At 42.5% G+C, this 21,413-nt stretch overlaps 1 protein-coding gene across 2 annotated transcripts in view; it reads right to left on the reverse strand.

Annotated features, from left to right (window-relative positions):
• The window catches only part of LOC308080835 (FERM, ARHGEF and pleckstrin domain-containing protein 1-like), an 82,930-nt gene that overhangs the window by 19,399 nt on the left and 42,118 nt on the right, over positions 1 to 21,413 (reverse strand). The window contains exons 7-15 of one of the 2 annotated variants that reach the window (XM_080422861.1): positions 20,953 to 21,067; positions 19,324 to 19,471; positions 17,625 to 17,720; positions 16,803 to 16,969; positions 16,255 to 16,323; positions 15,505 to 15,580; positions 14,772 to 14,922; positions 6,190 to 6,374; positions 5,409 to 5,495 (exon numbers count right to left, since the gene is read on the reverse strand). In XM_080422861.1, coding sequence (XP_080278987.1) covers positions 5,409 to 5,495; positions 6,190 to 6,374; positions 14,772 to 14,922; positions 15,505 to 15,580; positions 16,255 to 16,323; positions 16,803 to 16,969; positions 17,625 to 17,720; positions 19,324 to 19,471; positions 20,953 to 21,067 — 1,094 coding nt within the window. Of the gene's footprint in view, positions 1 to 5,408; positions 5,499 to 6,189; positions 6,375 to 14,771; positions 14,923 to 15,504; positions 15,581 to 16,254; positions 16,324 to 16,802; positions 16,970 to 17,624; positions 17,721 to 19,323; positions 19,472 to 20,952; positions 21,068 to 21,413 lie in introns of both variants that reach the window. The other variant, XM_080422860.1, reaches the window with a different exon arrangement.

The following is a 21,413-nucleotide window of genomic DNA, read 5'->3' on the forward strand; positions in this document are numbered from 1 at the left end:
GAGGGCACAAAGGGCCCTGCCCGGCCTTCCTGCCAGGGCAGGAAGGCCATCCAAAAAAATAATAACGATTTTTAAGTCCAAAATGATTTTTTAAGTCCACGGAAATAATGCATTTAACTTGAAGGTTAAGGATGATTGTATTTTAATATATTATAAGAATAGTATAACTATCTGTGAAATATTACCCATTTATTTCACAAAATAATGTGTTGGCAAATGACCAATATTTAGTTATATAGGTCTCAATATGTCACATTCAGCCCTGGACTTCACTGACTAAGTAGGGGTCACATTAATCACATTAGATTCACAGAATGTATTTTACCCACAAGTTATTTTCATTCAAATGAAATGTGAATGAACTTGCACTAATAATGACTTTAGTTGATTTTTCACTCTTTAAAATATAGTATTTCTTAATTATTAATAATTACTGCTTGTAGATTGGCTATTTTCACGATTTTAAATTGTTTTTAAATAATAATAAAAAAGGAACATACAAGATTTCCACCCAGACAGCCATAATATATAGCCAATATATGGTTCTGTATCAGTATATGAGTCCGTTTTTGAAGATTTCATTCTAATTGGCTACTATGCCTGAATATGAATTTCATGAGCCTGGGTAGGTCACCCTGGCTTGGCGGAGATATGCCCTGTAGCACACTCCGCACAGCAGCAGGTGAAAGCAATTCACTTAATTGCTCGTTCTCTCTCCCTCTTTCCGTCTCCTCAATCTCTCGCTCGCTCTTTCCTCTCTCAATCTTTCACTCTCCCTTTTTTCTCTCCCTCTCTCTTTCTTTCCTTCTCTCTTTCTTTCCTTCTCTCTGCCGCTTTTTATCTCTCTCTCTCTCTCTCTCTCTCTCTCTCTCTCTCTCTCTCTCTCTCTCCTCTCTCTCTCTCTCTCTCTCTCTCTTCTCTCTCTCTCTCTCTCTCTCTCTCTCTCCTCTTCTCTCTCTCTCTCTCTCTCTCTCTCTCTCTCTCTCTCTCTCTCTCTCTCTCTCTCTCTCTCTCTCTCTCTCTCTCTCTCTCTCTCTCTCTCTGCTTTACGAGCCTATTCATGCAATGCTTGAACTCCCACTCAGAAGGACATGTTTACATACTTGCGCATTACATATTTATACATAAACACGGATGCATGTGACTCCGTCACTGGACAAATTACACACCTGCTCCCAATCACCACAGCGCAAAAGTAGGGCAAATCAATCATCTCTCTCTCTCTGGGAGCAACAACAAGAAACAGTGAATGTAGGTTTTCAATAGACATGGTCGCTTGTTTCTCTCACATAATCTGGCAACACCGACAGCCCTCTGTTGTCACTGCCACTGCGCTACCAGTCGGCTAAAAAGCTGAACATGTTCGGTCGGCTCTGGGTCGGCCGAAAAGGTCCCGACGGCCCCCCGACGGACCCCTAACCGACTGGCCGACGCTTCCCGAAGCCAATTCGGCCCAAAATCGGGCCGACTCAGATTGGTCTGGAGAGGGCTTTACAGACGGTACATTTCACTCAAAAAGACTGTTGAGGAATAAAGGTAAAAAAAATACAACATCCGCGTGTGTGCATGCATACATTACACACACGTACATGCACGCATGCCCGACAGCTGGTGTGGCTTGAGGCAAACACAGCTGATTCAGGAGGCACACAAGAGAGAAACAGATGTGGAAGAAAAGAAGAAAGAGTGAGCGAGAGAGAGGGCCGAAGACCTCAGCCTGCCCACCCAAAGAAAATATTTAAGAGGTGTTTAAAAAGAGCCAGCACACGCCTTCCTCCACATCAAAGAGAATGGAAACTACTGTAAAAGAAAAACAGCTGAGAAAGACAGGAGAAGAGAAGAGAGAAGAGAACCAAACTGAATAGAACGGAACAGAACGTGTAAAAATAAGTTAAGAACAAACCAACTAAAGCAAACATCTCCTAACTGCAATATACTGACCAAAGATTGCTCAATATAGAACCAATTTATATTGTTCTTTAAAGCAGGGGTTTTCAACAGGTGGTCCGTGGACCACTGGTGGTCCGTGAAGGTATTGCATGTGGTCCCTGACCATGCATTTAGTAATGAAGGAAAGTGAAGATATATATTTTTATTCCACGGAACAGTTCCCTAATGACCTGATGGTGACCTATGATGATGTGTCAATGTTGTCAGTTACTGGGAAGTCGGAGGTCTAGAAATTCCACAGAAAAGGGAGTTAGAATCTCAAGAAGGGGAAGTGTGTCGGATTGCCTTGAACACCATTATTAGGAAATGTGCCCATATAATCGCATGTGTCTGCTCACTTATACATAAGATACAAATCAGTATATCAGTTAACATGAGTTTAATGGAAGGTTGGATAAAGTAAAGCCCACTCCACAACCAATGACTCGCCATGCAACTCATTGCAACACGCAACTACTTGCAACCACTATCCCCAATGGCAGTTGCAAGGAGTTGCATTGGTGCGGTTGACCTTCAAATAAGGGTAACCGTGGGATAGGAATAGATCAGTGGTTCTCAACTTTTTTTTTTTAGCTCTGGACCACTCGTATATTTCAGTTAACTCTCTCAGTGCCAGGCCCCGAGTTATCCCGAGTTTTAGGGTGCAGGGTTATACCCTCAGTGCCAGAACGAGAAATCCAGAGTTTAAAAAAAAATGGAAAAAAATGTTCAGAACCCAAGATATCATCATTATCTGAAGATTTGCAGCTCCATCCACTCCTTGTTTAACCTATAACTGAAAAAGGCTGTATCTCGCTTCCTAAGCACTTTTTTTTCTTTGAAAAAAAAAAAGAAAAAAGTTGGCAAAGTTCGCAATAATTTTTTTATTTCATTGGCATTGGAGTTAAATAATGTCCGGACTTGAAATAATTTGTTGCACATAATAATACGTGCAAAATCAAGCCCTTAACAATCATTACACCACGCCTATTAATTCAAATTATTTTCTTACATTTGATGGACTTTTGAAATATTATTTAAACAGTGTAAAACGTTTAACACATTGGGTGCCAGAGGTTTATTAAAATATTATACGTTGAGTGCCAGCATTTCTTCCATCCACTTGCGTTATACATTTCGTGCTGTGAGAAGCCCCGACGCGGAAATGCATGTAAACAAAGCGTGCGTGCGAGACGGCGGAGGGTCCCGACTAACGCCTGGAACAATAATATTTCCAACGCGACCCTCCATTGCAGCGTGATCGCCGATCGAAAACGGCTCGTTTCCACCACATTAAAAAGAAATGGAGATATTAAGCTTTTAATCAAGGAGATAACATTGAAAACGCCGACCGGAAGGATTTTTGACATGGAGCCACATCCAGCCTCTTCTTCTCAGAAACTGCTTGGGTGATGTCAAAGTTTCGTTTTAGCGCCCCACGTGGCCCACATTTATAAAAATAGAATTGGGTCAAAAACGGTCCGGACCGTTTTCGGCACTTCTCGTTTGGACCCTCAAAAACGGTCCGGACCGTTTTTGGCATTCAATGTGTTAACAAAGGCATTTTATGTATTTATATTTTAAAATATTTTCCCATTGACAACCTGCAGGCCTAATTATGCCATGGACCACTAGTAGTCCGTGGGCCATTTGTTGAGAAACAGTGGGATGTATAGACATGGGATGCATAGCAGCAAGTGTTACCAAAGCACTAATCTTAGCTCAAATCCCCACCCAACACAACAGTGGTCCCCAGGTTGATTCTTAGTCAGGGTGGTGGTCCCTGGTTCACAATCAGTTGAAAACCCCTGCTTTAAAGGATATCACCAGCATAGACGTCAGAAGGGCCTGGATGTCCCCCCACTATTGGGGAGACACTATTGCGATCGACTGGTCTATTTATTTATTTATTTTTCCCGACCGGCGCTGGTCTAGCACCACACCATATTGGCTGCATGCTTGCCTCTCGCCGCAATGACCGTTCTGTTGGCTACGTGTAGTTGCTCTCTCAACTCATCAACTACTGTAGGTGTCAGACAAGCTAATACACAACACATCATTGTTCTTTGTATGCTGGCTGTAGCCTAGGTGTGAAATATACTCGGACTGCCAGAATCAAGTGCTGCTATGATAGACTGACTGACCAGGGATCAGATTACTGCAGCAGTTTAAGTGCGAGCTAAGAGAGCACGTACAAACTATAGGCTACCTCCGTGGAATCAAAGTGCACCGTGGCATGTATGATGTGTGATCATGGATTCATTAATAATTTAGTTTAGTTCTTCTAACTTTCACTATAGAGTAGCTTGAATGTCCCTTAAATAGAAAGTCTGAAAATTACTTTAACATTTACGATCTGTTCTTTATCCAGAGCTATAGAGCTTATAGTTAGTTAATTAAATTCCGAGGAGTCCATTTGGTTACTCTTCGGAGCCACCGAAACGAAGGTGAATGTCATGACGTCACCGTCGTTAGTTTTAAGTTAGATGTGACAAAGTATTGACAATAGTCAGTATTATTGTCATTGCCTGCTCATTGGTACACCTAAATCTACACTTTTTTTACAACTTTATTTTACAGTTTTTATGTTAAATACATGTACAAATGTATAGCATATTATACAAAAAGAGATCGCGTGGGTATAACATACAAGACCACATAAACACACATACAACCCCCCCACAGGCTCTAAATCTACACTTTACAGAACAAAAGCCACTACAAGAGGTTTTGGATCTTACAGTGACATTGCCAGCCCTACTACATTTCCCATGAACACCATTGCCTTTAGAAGTGACTAAGATCTTCTTTCACTATCTGGTGGCTGTGTATTGAAAAGACTTGAAAGCGCAATACAAACTCCTTCCGACGTCCGAACTTTTCTTCGGAAAGGGAGGTGATATAACTACAAATTGACATCATTCCGAGATTTCGGAAAGGCGGTGGGTCTCAGAACTTTTCCTTGGAACCTGTGCACCTCCAGATGTCCAGACTCTGCAAACTATAGTTCGGGAAGCCTTTCCATACCGGAACATTTTGCAGATTTTTCTGACACTCTAGTGCAGGGGTCTTCAACGTTTTCAGGCCAAGGACCCCCTAGCTGAGAGAGAGATGAGGCAGGGACCCCCTCTATATTGTATAAAATTGTGTTTCAGATTAAACTTTTTTTTTGACTTGGTCTGCTCTTTTTTCCCCTCTACACCTATTCCTCTGAGCCAAAAATAGCAGATCTACAAGCTCACAAAGTTCTCCTCAGCAAGAGATGTTAGGGTTCAAGTGGTTATAGGTAAAAAAAAAGAAAAAAAAGCTCTGAAGACCCCCTAGGGGTCCCGGACCCCCTGTTGAATACCCCTGCTCTAGTGAGGTGCGACCCGTTTTGGAACAGACTGTACACTTACCACAGTGAAGATGACCCAATTGGCAATGGACCGTACCATTGACAAAGTCATAACCCGTTTGGGAACGGACCATACACTTACCACAGTGATGACTTCCAAGTCTTTGAGGTAGGTTCGTTCTGTGGTCAGTAGCTCCTTGGCGATGAAGTAGGCCTTGTCTGTAGGAAACTTCTAGACATGCACACACGCGCACACACACACACACACACACACACACACACACACACACACACACATACATACACACACACACACGCACACACACAGGGTGTTTAAATGACACATTCTTTGTCTGTTCATCCTTTGGTTCTAAAGTCACACACCTGAATAGAGGACAATCAACAAAGAGATATTTTATTTTATTCACACACACTGATGAATTATACATTGAAAATATGAATACTATCTGGATGTTAATTGTATTTTTTTCAATTGGTTCATATCATTCATTAAACCTACAACCTGTAAGTTTGATGTCCGTTGTTTCTCTCTCCTGAGGTCGAGGTAATTGCAATGAGGTCCGAACTACAATAACGATGGCCGAGCATCTAGTGTCTAATCTGGTGCTCCTTCTGCTTTAAATAACGTTATTGACATTGTCAACTAGTAGGTATCCAATCCGACACCAGGGTCTACATTTCTCAATGGAAAAATAGGGTGCCCACCTCTAACAATTGTAGAAGTGCTAGTTATTACTGTATTAACATATTCTACCATCCTATATTTGTTGAAATAAAGTGTTATGCAGTAATTAAGTCCCGGACTGTAGCTTTAAAATATATTGTACATATCTATCTTATTGGAGAACTCAATATGGTCACAAATCTCCAGTCTCCAATGTGTTCCTCCCATGAACACCCACCTTCCTTCTAGCCTCGTCTTCGTCCTCAATGCGAATGTATCCACCCTCAGTCAACAGTGGACTGGTAAGGGGAGATGGTGGAAGGCCATCCACACTCTGTAATGGACCTTGGACGTCTGGACCTGCCTGTCCGTTCACTACAACATTGGCACTCGGCACTGGAGAATCCACTGGAATGGCACTGTCTGTAAGATACAGAGTGGATAGAAGAAGAGAAGAGGGGCGGGGCGGGGGAGGGTAGGGGAAGAGAAGAGAGGAGAAAAGGAGAAGAGGGGAGAACGGCACAGAGAAAAGAAGAGGGGGGTTCTCGTGAGAAACGAGGGGAGGAGAGAAGGTGGAGATGGACGTTTTCGAAGGGAGAGAAGAGAAAAGAAGGGAAGGAGATAGGAGTGGAGAGAAGAGGAGGGGAGGTTGTTGGAAACAAAGTGAGAAAGGTAAAGAGAAGGAAAGACGAGGCCAGGAGATAAACGGGGAGGGGGAGAAGAGATGGGAGATAAGACAAAGGGGAATAAGTTAGAATGGGATTCCATTGACCAAACATTTCACCTACTGACATCACTTTGTTTTCTTGAAGTGATGTTGAACTTTGGTAGAATCTTCGATTGTGCAGTATCGCTACCTGGACATGATGATAAGTGCAAATATTGTCCATCATCTTTATATGTTCCTTTGGTGCGCTGTGAGCGAGCAGCTGGAAGTAGTGATTCCATTCACTCTCATTGTATGGTGAAACAGATCTCAAAATGACACACACACAACCAAGCACAAGGAAAGCTAATTCGGCCAATACAAGTAACATTTAAGACAGCGATGGCAGTTGGTAAAATAGGTGGGGGAGAATTATGTACCATGACTCATTCTTTTTTATAATGACAATTTTTATTTTATTTGCATGTTGTTGTGCAAAAAGTTAGATTTTGAGATCTGTTTCACAGTACAATGAGAGTGAAAGGAATCCCTACTTCCAGTTTCTCACTCACAGAGTACAGAAGCAACAGAGCAAGATGATGGATAATATTTGGACTTATACTGTATCATGGCTGGGCAGATGTACAACCCAACGCTTTACTAAAGTTCGTTTTAAAGGGATACTTTCAAATTTTAGTTGGCATTTGTTTCTTCTCCGTAACATCAATGATAAAGTTGACATGTTTGCCTTTCAGTTTCTCCAAAAATGGCTTGATGGTGTTAGCATTACTACAGAAAACAAGGCTTCATCATGATTTTTGTATTGCTGGAGAGCATATTTTGACCAATCAAAACGCTGTATAATGTGTGCTGAAAGCTTCACATTAAATATCTGCAAAGTTGTATTTTAAGCCAAGACAATGAAGACACCATGATCCAAGCCTTAGTCTCAGTGTGATTTACAACTGGGTGAAGACAAAAACAACTAAAATCCACATTGTATCCCTTTAATAAAGCTCTTCTATCTATTTAAAAGAGCTCACTCAACTCGCATGTATTTCAAGCTGTGGTTCACATGTCAATACTAGCTGAAGCCTGATTTATATTTCATTGCAGGCAAAAAATAGTCTAATCTACAAGCACACAACGTGTCACAGCGACACATTGTGACTCATTATCTTGTAGATCTGCTATTTTGGCGCACAACAAAGTATAAATCAAGATTTCCTACATTCTGCACTAATTTACTTCAATTTGTCTCTTGACCCAAGACAGTTTAAGGAACCTGGATCTAGTCAAATTGAGCAGATTGTTAATAAAGTAATAACTGCAGGACAGGCAAAGTTATAAGTTACATGATTCTATGACTCTTTCTATCAGCACCATAATAATTGCACCAACAAAGGCAGGTAGCTATAGTCATCATAAGGCTTAATGAACATGATTATAAAACTATTCTAAAAATGGTTCCCGATGCTGAATTATATATAAGGTGTTCTTATTCCAGTCGTTTCTATTAACCACAGCCACATAACTACTACTGCTGTGATGTAATCTTCCCATGGTGATACATTTCTTGTGTAATCTCATTTGATCTTATCTTGTCTAAAAGCAACTAGAAACAACACATTATGCATTTTAGCTATTGTGAATGAATATGCATTGTTCGTCCAATATTGCAATGTGTCACTGCAATCCACTGTTGTGTATTGCAGTACTCATGTTGACAAAGCCTTATGATAGAGACTGCCTTCATAGAAACTGCTTGTTATGGTTAAAAGAAAAAATAAATCACAGATTTTCAACCTAAATCCCATTGTTTGGATGTGACAAGTGGTTTCAAGTAATCGGACGCACAATCTGTACACTCGATAATGTGAATGACTTCGCAATGTCAACATTTCGATAAATACGTAGAAAAATATTTTTGAAGGAAGGTATTTTTTGCCACACTATTTATCCATCTCCTCACATCATAGCAATGGGATTTAGAATGAAAATCAGCAACATTTCCTTTTAACATTTAAATACTAACCACATCCTGAGTCAGCAGTTGGAATTAGACAATTGAGTATCTATTTCTACAATTTCTTACGGTGAGGCAAAGACACAAGTCTACAGAGGTCAGCCAACGTTTTACAACGTCTACTCACTACAGAGGCACTACAGCAGCACTCATAGAGTCCGTATGGATACTTGCCCAGCTGCAAAGTTTTACATCCCACTGATTGGCAAGCTTACATGCCACAAAGGATTATGGGGGAAATAAATAAATATGTCCACCACCGCATGCAGTTCTGGACAGAGGATGCTACGAAAACTCACCGCTGCACACAAAGATTAAACGACAAACTAAAAAGACAAACAAAAACAATGGATGGATAAATGGACCAGCTAACTACTGGCGTACTCAATACGGACAGAGAAACGCAAACCCAATCTCATGGCCCAACAAGACATGACAAAATAAAAAATGGATGGATAAATGAAGCAGCTAACTACTGGCATACTCAACACAAACAGACAGACGCACACCCAAACACGTGGGCATCCAACTAGACATGACAAACTAAACAATAGAGGGATAAATGAAGCAGCTATACACTACTGGCGTACTCGATACAGACAGACAGACACACACCCAACCACGTGGGATATCCAACAACTAGACATGACAAACAACTTCTACATCTACCACAACACCACATGCAGGGGCTTAGGTTGAAGTTGTGTATATGTGTGGGGGCGGGTATATGGATAGAGGCGGGTACATGGATGGAGGTGGATATATGTGGCGGGGTGGGTATATGTGTGAGGGTGGGATAATGCGGGGGTATATGGGTAAAGGTGTGTATGTGTATGGGTGTCGGTATGTGTGTGGGGTGGATGTGTGTGGGTATATGGGTGAAGGTGGGCATATGTGTGGGTGTATGGGTAGAGGCAAGTATGTGTGGGAGTGGGTATGTGACGGGTATAGGTGGAGGCGAGTACACAACATGTGTGGGGGTATGGATTGTATACGTGTGTGTGCGTGTGGGGGGCAGGAGCGGGGGCTTCTTTCTACTCTACAGAAAATCCCAGAGTCCCTTTTCTTGCAAGACACGGGGTCATTTTTATTTACGCTAGTGCACAAAACCATTTACAGTGTTAAGAACGAGAGAGAGAGAGAGAAAGAGAGAGAGAGAGCATTCCAAAAAGGTGAAAAATAGAATATAGAACCATAGAAAGAAAGTGTGGACAAAGCCACAGTGTAAAAAAGGACAGGTGCAGAAATACAAAGTGTTACATGAGTGATAAGGTAAAGCAGTGGGTGAGTCTTTCAGTCATACATTCAGAGTGCTTTGTGAAAAAAACAACGATCATTTCTGTGTCCAAACATTCTTCGTAAGGGAATACGCCAACGTTTTTGGCAAAATACACTAATTGGTTTAATAAACTTTAACCCAAGTGTTCATGACAGTATGTTACATTACATTTAATTATCTGATTATAATCAAATGTAATGATAATTTTTTTTATAATAAGGAAGTAATGGTTGCATCTTTTTGACAGCTGGAAATTTGCCTAAAAGTCGGTGTGTTCCATTAAAAAGAAAACAGTCAGGCTGGTTGTCATGCCAACAAAAAGAAGGAGGATCTTCAAGGTTATATTATAGTGGCACCATCAGCCACAAGCTGGCCGACTTCTCAATTTGTGTATAGTAGTTATGACCTACATTCAATCATTATCATCAATAATTATTATCAAAACTGCTGTCAAATTACAACATGCACACAAAATCACAACCTATCATTCTAATATGTACAGTACATTAAAACAAAAAATAAAAGAGCTTGGATGGGGGACTTGCTGGAAGGGCTATTTTGGTTAAGGGCAACAGGAAGTGGACTCATAAGCATTTTTGTGTTCATGTGTGGGCCTGTGTGTCCCCAAATGTCCGACAAGACTTCAGCTTTCAGCTGCATTAACAAAATGCCACATCCTGTACTGTAGATACTTTTGAGACTTTCCTTTTTCTCTCTCTTACACAAAACTTCAATTATTCCTTCACTCCCTATCATCATCCTTCACTCTCTATTGCCATGTCCCTCTGCAAGCATGCACGCACGCATGCACACACACATGCAGTGCTGACGTTAAGTTCAACACTAACGGGCAAAAGCAGTGGACTCATTATCTTCGACCTTCTAAAGATACAAAACACATACAAAAGTACATTTTCACCTGCAGTTTGCCCAATGTTGACTGCGTGCATTTCTCAGCTTTTTAAAACATCTGGAACTGTTTTAGCAGAAAGCCTTTGAGTGACTGATCACTGGCCAGGTTAACATGCATTCAGCAGAGAAGGAAAGTGTGTAGACCGGTGAGGAGTGTGTATCATTTCAGAGATAACATGCTTGCAAGTCAGTGTACTTAAAACGCAGGAGTGTATCAGGGGGGTGGCACTTAAGAGCAGCAATTTGACTGTGACAACAAATGACGAGATGATAAGAGTGTTCCCCGATGTAAGTTGTCCCACTTAACTCTTTAACATTCGCTGAGAAAATGAAATGATTTGTTTTCGAGAACACGTTTTGGGGAAAAATCTTGCAGCATGCGTCCGTTCCAGGAGACTTGAGAGACTCCAACTGAAACTGAACACGAACCAATAATAACAACGTTCTTCTATCAGACAATGTGCGGGGGAAAGCGTTCTGGAACATCTGATCCCAGTTGTGTTTGGTGAGGTGATGTGTGCAAGAGAGCACAAGAGAGAAGAGAGAGAGAGAGAGAGAGAAAGAGAGAGAAACCTGTGGATATTAGCTTTGCAGTAAGCAGACAGTGATGGAGATGACAGCAAATCCAATAGTAAAAAAAAAAAAAAAACAGCAGCCAAGATAGAAAACTGATTTTGCTTTTTTGCTTGTTGTGCATGCAAGGGGTGCAGCCAAGCAAAGCAGACAGCTAGCAAGATGGGTAACATAGGTTGAATGGACATTTTTGTATCGTTTCTTGTTGTGCAAAAAACACACAGAGAGAGAGAGAGAGAGAGACAGAGACAGAGAGAGAGAGAGAGAGATTACTGCTGGCATGATACCACAGAACAGCACCGTGATGTCCGTTGGTCTACTAACCGCCACTAACTGTAAAAGGTCGTAAACGTTTTAACTGATGACCCTGTTTTTCAGGCAAGCCATTTCTCAGTTCAAAATAAGTTTGTATTGCTAAAGTCCAGCACAGGTTGCCCACCAGAGATATAAAAATGGAAAGAGTCTGAAAAAGTGCTCTGGAGAAGAATAAGAACTTTGTGTTGGTTTTTGTGGCTTGAGCCCTTGAAATGGCAGGATAGGCCTATTGGCTCATGCCACCCTGTGACAGACAAATACCTCACAAGGAACAAACACTGTTTTACATTTGTTCATCAACGAACAGGATTTGCCTAAGTGCAATCCCTTCCTTAGCAAGCAGGCTAATAAAACTGTTTAACCACTTAATCACACAAATGTAAATCGCTGATCTACAAGCTCACAACACTGAGCTTGTTATGAGCTCGCAGCGATTGTGAGCTTGTAGATCTGCAATCTGCTAAAATTAGGACGCCAGGGTTAAAGTGGTTAAAAGGAGAATAGTGCTGAAGTTCATAGTTTAAATAGTCAAATCGTGGGACAGTCCCGGATGACAGCAATAAAGACAGATTTTTATATTCATTGACCAATGCGCCCCATTTAAAACTTTCCAAAGACATCCAATTATCTTACAACCCTTCTATTGAACGACACAACATTCACAATTACGCCAATAGTATTTCACACACAACGTACAGAAGACGGTAATGGAACCCTCCATTGTTACACTTATGGATATGACGTGACCTACGTTCAAAGCCCAGACAACTTTCACAACACTTAAGGGAAGGGTCACTCGTACCTAAGTGACCGAGCGATATCTCTCTCATTTCAATGCCTTCATCTGTTGGCAACCTGTGCCACAAAGTTAAAATCCTAAAAATCACATTAAATATTCTCTTCAATAATTTGTGTCCCTCAAGCTTTCCCTCCGTTTCAACTAAGCCTTGTGTATAGAAATAAAAACATCAAACCATGATTTAAAAAAATTATAAAAGGTATTGCATTTCTGTTAATACAGTACTTGTAATAAAATCTACTCTACGTTAGAAATACAATTTCTATAAGTTATGGCACTTGATAAGAAAGGGTTTTCATTATACTTCACTTAATGCTGGTACTAAACTCTGTTTACACAGGGCTCATAGGGTATTCTTCACTGTAACAACTAACCGACTACAACATTCTACCATTTGCTACACTGTGTATTTATACTGCGTCTATTTTAAAACATAAGACCAGAGTCTGCAATTCACAGAGGAGTCCACAGTCTGCAGAAAGGCCAATGTGCACCCATTAAAAGAGAATTACTGTAGATCAGTCGCACACAATTGCTGCATTGTGTTTCGCAAGTTCCATCATTAGTTCATCATAGTTCTCAACTAAAAAAAGGTTTCCAACAACCTTTTCTACAAAAGTTTTGCCAACGCAGTTAAGCGGCTGGTTTCCACTCAACAATTCACTCTCAACAAAAGGTCAAGACCCGATGCATAATTTCTCTAGAACACAGTTTCTCAACGTTGGGTCTGGCGACCACCAGGGATCAAATGGAACCAAATGGACCTGTAAGGGTCAATTTGGTTCCATTTGTATACTCTCTTACTGTAGTTAAACGCAGAGATAAAACACTGGGTCCCAGAGAACAAAAAAACAACAACCCTGGTGATCCATGAAATGAAAAAGGTTGAGAACCACTGCCTTAGAACACCTTGTGGAGTGCTCATAATGCGGCCACGCATGCTGCATTTATGAAGCCTCATCCTACCCTCACAAGACACTAAAGTAGCGGCCCTCTCCATCAGCAACTGAATATGCGATCGGCTGCATCGTTCTCGTTAAAGCGATAGCATCCCCCCACCTCCTCCTCCTCCTCCTCCTCGACTCCCAGCCCGTCCTCTCCGTCCTCCAGTTGCAGGCCACCAAAGGAGAACTTGCTGCACGGCAGCGGCGAGGAGTGGACCCCGTTGGAGTTGACCGAGTTGAGGGAGCCGACGGCGGCGTTGGGGTTCCCGTACACCAGCGGCCGTCCGTACGAGCTGCTGCCCGTGTCCGACTCGGAGTCGCTGGTGTCGGAGCCGCTGCTGGTGGAGCCGTCAACCATCTGGATCGGCTGGTTGAGGTTACCGTGCCGGCCACCACCGGGCGCCGGAGGGCCGGCGGCTGGCTTTCCCCTGCGGCCGTAGAGCCTCTGCACCGCGTTAGGCCGAGCCTGCCCGGGGACAGCGAGGCTACTGCGGTTCCCGTTGGCCACGAGCGTCTTCCGCGCGGTCGGTACGGAGGACGTGCCGTAGGACCTGACAGGGGTGGAGGAGGCTAACTGGCTAAGTATAAACGGGTCTGTGTCTGAGCGATTCCGCATGTTGTTGTTGTTGTGCGGTTTGGCGAGGTGTGGCGTGGCAATCGGCGAATAGCTACCGTAGAGCGCCACCGATGCGGGGAGAGTCTCCGGGAAGCCGGGACGTTTGCTGAAGCAATGCCCGCGGTCGTCCCAGCGCGGCACAGAGCCGTTCGTGCCGTTCTCGGCGTGACTCAGTGAGCTGGTCCGCGGGTGGAAGCCACCGACGATGGGGCTGGAGCACTGGCTCCGCGTTCCATTCCCTAGCGGGCGGCAGGGTAGCGTGCTACGCTTCCCCCCACCACCAAACATTTCGTCCAGCAGTGTGCTGTGGAGCGGCAGGCGGCCACGGAACGAGCCTCCATTCGACAGAATCTCGTCGTCTGTCATCTCTCGGCTCGCACTGAACTTGTTGTTCGACACTGGTGGACTTTCGTCCCATCTGTTACCCAAAATGCCCTGCTGCTGCTGCTGCATTGCATTCATACCTTGCTGCTGTTGCTGCATCAACCCGTGGGTGTTGGGGTGGTAAACCCCATTTACAACCCCGAACAAACCCCCTCTGTTATTAAAACCAGCACCATGCCTATACCCGTCCTCATAGCTGCCGTTTGCCTTGCTGTGGCCCCTGGGAGCTCTGTGACTCTTAGCCACATCGTATTCATTGTCTATGTCACTGCAGTCTATGTAAGGGATGGAAGAACTGCTGCCTTTGTTTGCCCTGCAGGCTGGACCTGGGTTCAGGAGATGTTGATCGTTGTGGATCTGGGGGTCAGAGCTCTCCTGAAGGCCGTTGGCGGTGGCGGGTGGCTCGTCGGAACCGTTGGCTCCCCGGTCCGGTCCAGGCGAGTCCGACTGATCCGCCAGAGGGATGGACATGGCAATCTGAGGAGAGAGAGGGAGAGACACAAGAAGGAAGGGAAAGAAAACAGAGAAAACAGAAAGAAAAGGAAAGGATGGGGCATTTAGACATGCGTACGTGCACACACCCGCACAAAAACTCTTCTCAGACACACTTGACCACTAATATGGTAGCGGCAAAACATCTCTTGTAATGGACACTGTTGATTTTATATTGTCATTCTTAAAAGCAATTGTTAATAATATTGTTTCGAATTTGTATCGTTTTCTCTTTCCTCTGTACATCATTATGTGCTAAGACTGTCAGCACGTTCATTGCAATGAACAAACATGTTAAATCACAATGTTAATATTGTCATTAAATATAAATTATCCATATGTCCCTAATCCTATATGTGTGTGTGTGTATATATATATATATATATATATGTGTGTGTGTGTGTGTGTGTGTGTGTGTGTGTGTGTGTGTGTGTGTGTGTGTGTGTGTGTGTGTGTGTGTGTGTGTGTGTGTGTGTGTGTGTGTGTGTGTGTGTGTGTGTGTGTGTGTGTGTGTGTGTGTGTGTGTGTGTGTGTGTGTGTGTGTGTGTGTGTGTGTGTGTGTGTTACCTCTTTTGGCACTTGTGAGTGGAAGGAAGTAGGTTGAAAAGATGCACTGCAATTGGACAGAATCTTACTGTGCTTCCTGTAAAGACAGCATACAACGATTGTGACAATTGGTTGTGCTTTTCAAAGCTTTCATCTTTCTATCACTAGCCAAATCTTCAATAAAAAGGTAATTCTTTTGACGTTCCACAGAATTAAAGGTAGGGTAAGTGTTTTGTTAAAATAAGTATTAAATAGCTCTATATTCTGATAGTCCTCATCGATATAGAGATAGATAGTTTGTTCAGTAACAGGAGTCAACTTGTCTCTCCAACTCTTCAGGATACCAATTGTATTCAATCAGGAGAGAGAACTCGCACAGGATGCAGTATAAACAAGTGAAATTGGAAGAGGTGACACAAAGAAATGAACAGACAAAGGAACGGGAACAGTATAACATTTAAGCAGATAAATGGGTACTCTCTCCTGATTGGCTGAAAAATTGCAACCCCCCTGAAAATGTATAGCAATGAGTAATATCAGAACATAGTGCTTTAACCTTTTAACAAAAAACTTTTAGCTTTAACCAAAAGATGTCACTGAACCTACCTTTAAATAGTCACTGCAGATACAAATATGTGAGTGCACACTCGCACATACACGCGCACGCGCACACACACGCACACATACACGCACACAATATTTTCAACCCCGTTTTGTTATTGGCTGACAAGTTGACATTCAGCTGTCCAATCAAAAGGATAGAGCTTTCACCTTTCAAACGGAAGCTTTTTGAACTCGGAGTCTTTCACATAATCAATGATCTGCTTCTGGGTTCGACCACTGCAACACAAGAGAGGAGAGGAGAGGAGAGGAGAGGAGAGGAGAATAAATCTCACTTCAGACATATCTCAATGTCCATTCTCCACGACTCTACTTTCATAGACCTGAAGTGGGCCTGTTACAATTATTTTGCATAATCATCATAATCGTTTCCATGTCTATTTATTTTCATAGATTTTCAAACATTTTCCAAATATAGCAGAAATAGCAGATCAACAAGCTTACAACGTGTCACAAAGTAAGCTTGTAGATCAGCTATTTCTGCTATTTTTATTTTATTACTATATATTTAAGCCTAAAAGGTAAACGGAAATAACGTTTCTATTAATACGTCCCAATGTTCGATGCTAAAAACACAATTAAATTGTTAAATCGCAATTATTTGTGTGACAATTAATCGTCAACTTAAATGTGTATATCGTGACAGCCCTAACCGGAAGCAGAAACGGCTCCATCCGCTCCTTTCAGCGCATGTTTACCTGAACCGGAACGAGGAGCCCCTGGTGAAGAGAACCGGCTTGGGTTTGGGCTTGGGCTCCTCAAACAGCCTGAAGAAGGCGTGGTACTCCACGCAGATCTTCCAGAAGATTTTGCAGCAGTCTCTGCTGGCCATGTTGAACTCCAACGTGTCATGATGAGAACTCTGCTGCAATATACAAAGACAGAGAACATTATGAGAGCTCTGCTGCAAGACACAAAGACAGAGAACATTATGAGAGCTCTGCTGCAATATACAAAGACAGAGAACATTATGAGAGCTCTGCTGCAATATACAAAGACAGAGAACATTATGAGAGCTCTGCTGCTGCTAAAATGGGGCTAAAGTGGTTAATGTTAATGTTTTATAATATATTAATTCATGTCATGTCATGATGGCTTGATTCGAGGCTTAAATTAATAGATATAAATATTTTTGGAAATGTCAATGGAAAAATGCATTGAGTTTTTTCTTCCGGCACCAAAAAAAACAGGAAGTGGGCGGGAACTGCGACGCTCTATACTGTAGATCAACAAATGGATGGACGGATGGAAATATGTGCTTATTATTAGCCTGGTCTGCGCTCAGGGCCCTGTGATTGACCGACTCTGATTGGCTCTTCGTGGGATGATTTACCAGGCTAAAGCATAATGAGCAGATGAATAGCTACCGGGTTGATGGTTTCACATTGTCAGGAAGACAAGATATGAAGTTACGTATCAAAAAGGAAGGCAGGAAGACAGATCAGACAAAGGCATCGCGAAGAGGAAGTGAGTGAACGACATGCATGGAAACATCAACTTTGAGCCGACAGAAGACTTACAGTGGGGTCTGATCTCAGCTTGATGAGGAACTTCTTGCGTTTGAAGCTCAGTTTGCGAATTTTGGACCAGTTGAAGGCGTTGATCCTGGTGTAGCCCTGTGTCATTGCAAACATAAGTTAGCATCTTTTTAAGCACACACTGATGAAGGCCGGACGGCCGAAGACATTTTGTTGTACGGAATGGCATAAAATGGACTATTAAAAGAACCAAACAGATCGAGTGCGACTCATACTCAAAAATAGCGAGTTTGAAAAAGAAAGTTGTTGGGTAAAATATATAAAGCCCGTTGTTTCTCAATCTCTCTACAGCTGGAGAGCATTTTCCTGATTCAGCTCATCAGTGTCGATAGCTCAGCACAACCCCAGCAGTTCAACATGGGCACATTCTTCCCTCCTGGCTTAGAGGTTGCCAAGGTTGGGCGGAGACCTCACCACAAAACTTCCCCGAACTAATTAAGCGCCCAAGTTGTCACGTCAGCGACATTTTCTGAATGCCGAGAGAGCGCTTCGGACCCCTCAAAGAAAAAACGTCAGGATAAAAAACAACGACTTTTTACCCTTCAAATTGTCGCTGTCAGACAAAGTGGAGTTAAAGGCCCAATGCGGAATTGGTTTTAAACCTGTATATTAGGGTTACAGTCACATTAACTACCAACATAAACAAACCTATTACTGTACATCCCCCGATTACAGCTAATACTCAATTATATGTTATTTCCTAATATAATTCCACTGCTATTTCGTTTTTGATGGTGGGGCTATACCAATTTGTTTGTATTACTTGGGCCGTTAAGTCTGAGTACGTGATTCAGTGAAAACTAGCTTGTATGAATGTTAACAAAAGTTACTGTCTATTAGCTGACGGTTTTGGCTGTGTCACGGTTGATCTAAATCTACAGTATGCATGTGATGGTTTTGGTTTTGGCTGTGTCATGTTTGATGTAAACGGACAGAATGAATGTAATGGTTTTGCTTATGTTTGATGTAACCGTATAGTATGCATGTGATGGTTTTGGTTTTGGCTGTGTCATGTTTGATGTAACCATACACTACAGTATGTATGTGATGGTTTTGGCTGTGTCATGTTTGATGTAAATCTACAGTATTCATGTGATGGTTTTGGCCGTGTCATGTCTGATGCACAGTAAATCTACTACTATGTACAGTATGTGATTGTTTTGGCCATGTGATGTTTGATATACATCCATGTATGTCATGGTCACTAGACGTCAGACCAAAGAATGTTCTGACCGTGGATGGACAACAACGCTGTATTCTGGCTGGTTTTGGATGTGGCATTTGCATCTGCGTAATCTTCACCCTATTTTTGGGAGCTGAGTGACCTACTGTGAGACCGCATTGTATGAAGCAGGAACAGGGAAGTTTCCATGCAGGAGGACGCATTTGACTATCTGTTATTTATTAAGCCTGTTATTTAGACCAGCAGTCTAAATGTGGGGTCCGTGTACCCCCAGGGGTCCTTGATGGGGTTCCAGGGGGACCCCAGCTAAAAGATTGATAGATAGAAACCAAATGGACCCATACTTGTCTGTAACTCTAAGAGTGTACTAATTTGTATACGCTCAGAGTTAAATTAGCACTGAGGATTTAACTGTGTAGACAGGGGTCTCAGAGATTCTAAAAACAAATGGTTTCAAATGGGGGTCCGTGGCCTTGAAATGATAATGGTAGAGGTTACCTGGAACACTAGGACCCCGGTGTGAGCCACAGACAGACTGAGTTTGGTTCCCTCTCTGTCCTTGGCGGGGTGAAGGCGAACGCCATACATCTCCAAACGCCGCGCAATCTCCGACAGCTGGTAGTCAGACTCTGCTGGCGTCTGACCTCTGGAGGCAGAAAAGAACAGTCAGTCAAGTACTCATCAGTCAGTAAGATGGGCAGTCTAATCAGTCAGTAATTGCGTGTTACAGGTTGTGGTCCTCAAACTTGAAGTAAGTTAGCAACAGGTTCCCTCGCCAAAGTTCAATGTTTTTGTCCCACGGTTTTTCGATTTATGCAGAAAATAATGTCTGTGATTAACGTGAGAGATGCATGTTTTGTTCTGCTAAGTAAATTGCACTTGTTCATATCTCAACTGTGAATTTTGAAGCAGTTTTATGCTTTTTAATATGTCCCTGTGTGGTTCAAAAATCATCTTTTGTGTGATGATTTGTGGAGATTATCTTGTTGAACTTAAGTGTTTGTTTACTACAGAGCTTATTTTCTGAATTGATTCAAAACCCAAAGCGAAGATTTTAACAGAATGGGTTGGCCGCAACATTCAGCTGTGTTTACTGTACTATTGTTGACAAGACGCCAATGATCAAAGAGGCTGAACCCGCTGTGGGCAGAGAAAAAGAAAACCGACCACAAAACATGTTTGTTTCCTCACAAATTCTGAAAATAACTTCCTGTTTCCTGTATAGGCCACTGAATTAGCCACTTCCTTCCTGTGCTGGCATGGGGCCATTGACAACTGAGTGATTGAGAGAGAGAGAGAGAGAGAGAGAGAGAAGAGGGGGGGGGTGTAGCTGTCCACCAAAGAAGTCTAGTTATATGGTATAAGAGTGAAGGTTTGTGGCTGCCGTAACTACATATATATAAGCATGGGTTATCAACAAGACAATGAGTGTGTGATTGACAGTCTGTATATCATTACTGTCGGGCAGAAACCTACCGGTATCTCCATATTTCATCATTTTATATTTTGATCAAAGAATAGACACCCGCACACTGTCTTCACTGTTTATTCACATATGCAGGGTTTCGGTCAAAGACGTTCCTCAGGCATCTGATCTATTCATATGTTTATTCTTTGATCTGAATGCGCCAACGCACCTGTCACAGAGTTTGTATTCAAGTTCGCAAAAGTCCTTTGATTATCTTTTTATATTTTAGCATAAATTAACGCCCTATTTTATACTTGGTCGTATGGCCGTGTTGCGCAAGAGTAGTGAAAATAGCCAATCTATAATTAATGACATGACAAAAATAAGGACACCAGGTCGAAAGTGGTTAAGTGTGTCTGTGACTTTGATGAATATTTAACCAATGAAAAGTATTGACAAAAGCTTGTGACTAAATATTAACTATGTCGGGTCCACTGGAACACAGGATCTTTTTTCCATTTCGGTTTTGGAAATACAAGGTTTCCATCCGATGGCTACGATATGTTTCCATTGGGTTGTGTGTGTGTGTGTGTGTGTGTGTGTGTGTGTGTGTGTGTGTGTGTGTGTGTGTGTGTGTGTGTGTGTGTGTGTGTGTGTGTGTGTGTGTGTGTGTGTGTGTGTGTGTGTGTGTGTGTGTGTGTGTGTGTGTGTGTACTGACACATGTTTGCGGTGGCAGTCAGTGATCTTGTCTCTCAGGGCATCTTGGTCAGGCAGGTACTTGTTGTGAAGCAGATGCTGCCAGCTCTGGGTCTCCTCATAATCTCCTATCTCCGCTGTGAAAGAAAGAAAGAAACAAACAGAGACAGACAGATATGCTTATCAAAATCTGCCTATTATCACATATTTTATGTCAAATGCTTTAGCAACTCATTCAATTGTACTACCAAAAGCATATTTAATCTGAGTCACACACATAGAGACAATGAAATATCACCATCCAGAACACAAACGCACACAATCTTGTATTGCCTTATCCTCCCCCCCCCTCTGCCACTAAGGTGGAAGAGCGCATCGCTGCATGTCTGGCTGACATCTCACAGTGGATGTCTTCTCACCACCTCAAACTGAACCCAGACAAAACAGAGCTTCTCTTCTTTCTAGGTAAGTCCTGCCCCACGC

Source organism: Gymnoscopelus braueri (genome assembly GCF_963280865.1).
Source record: "Gymnoscopelus braueri genome assembly, chromosome: 24".
Taxonomy (NCBI): domain Eukaryota; kingdom Metazoa; phylum Chordata; class Actinopteri; order Myctophiformes; family Myctophidae; genus Gymnoscopelus; species Gymnoscopelus braueri.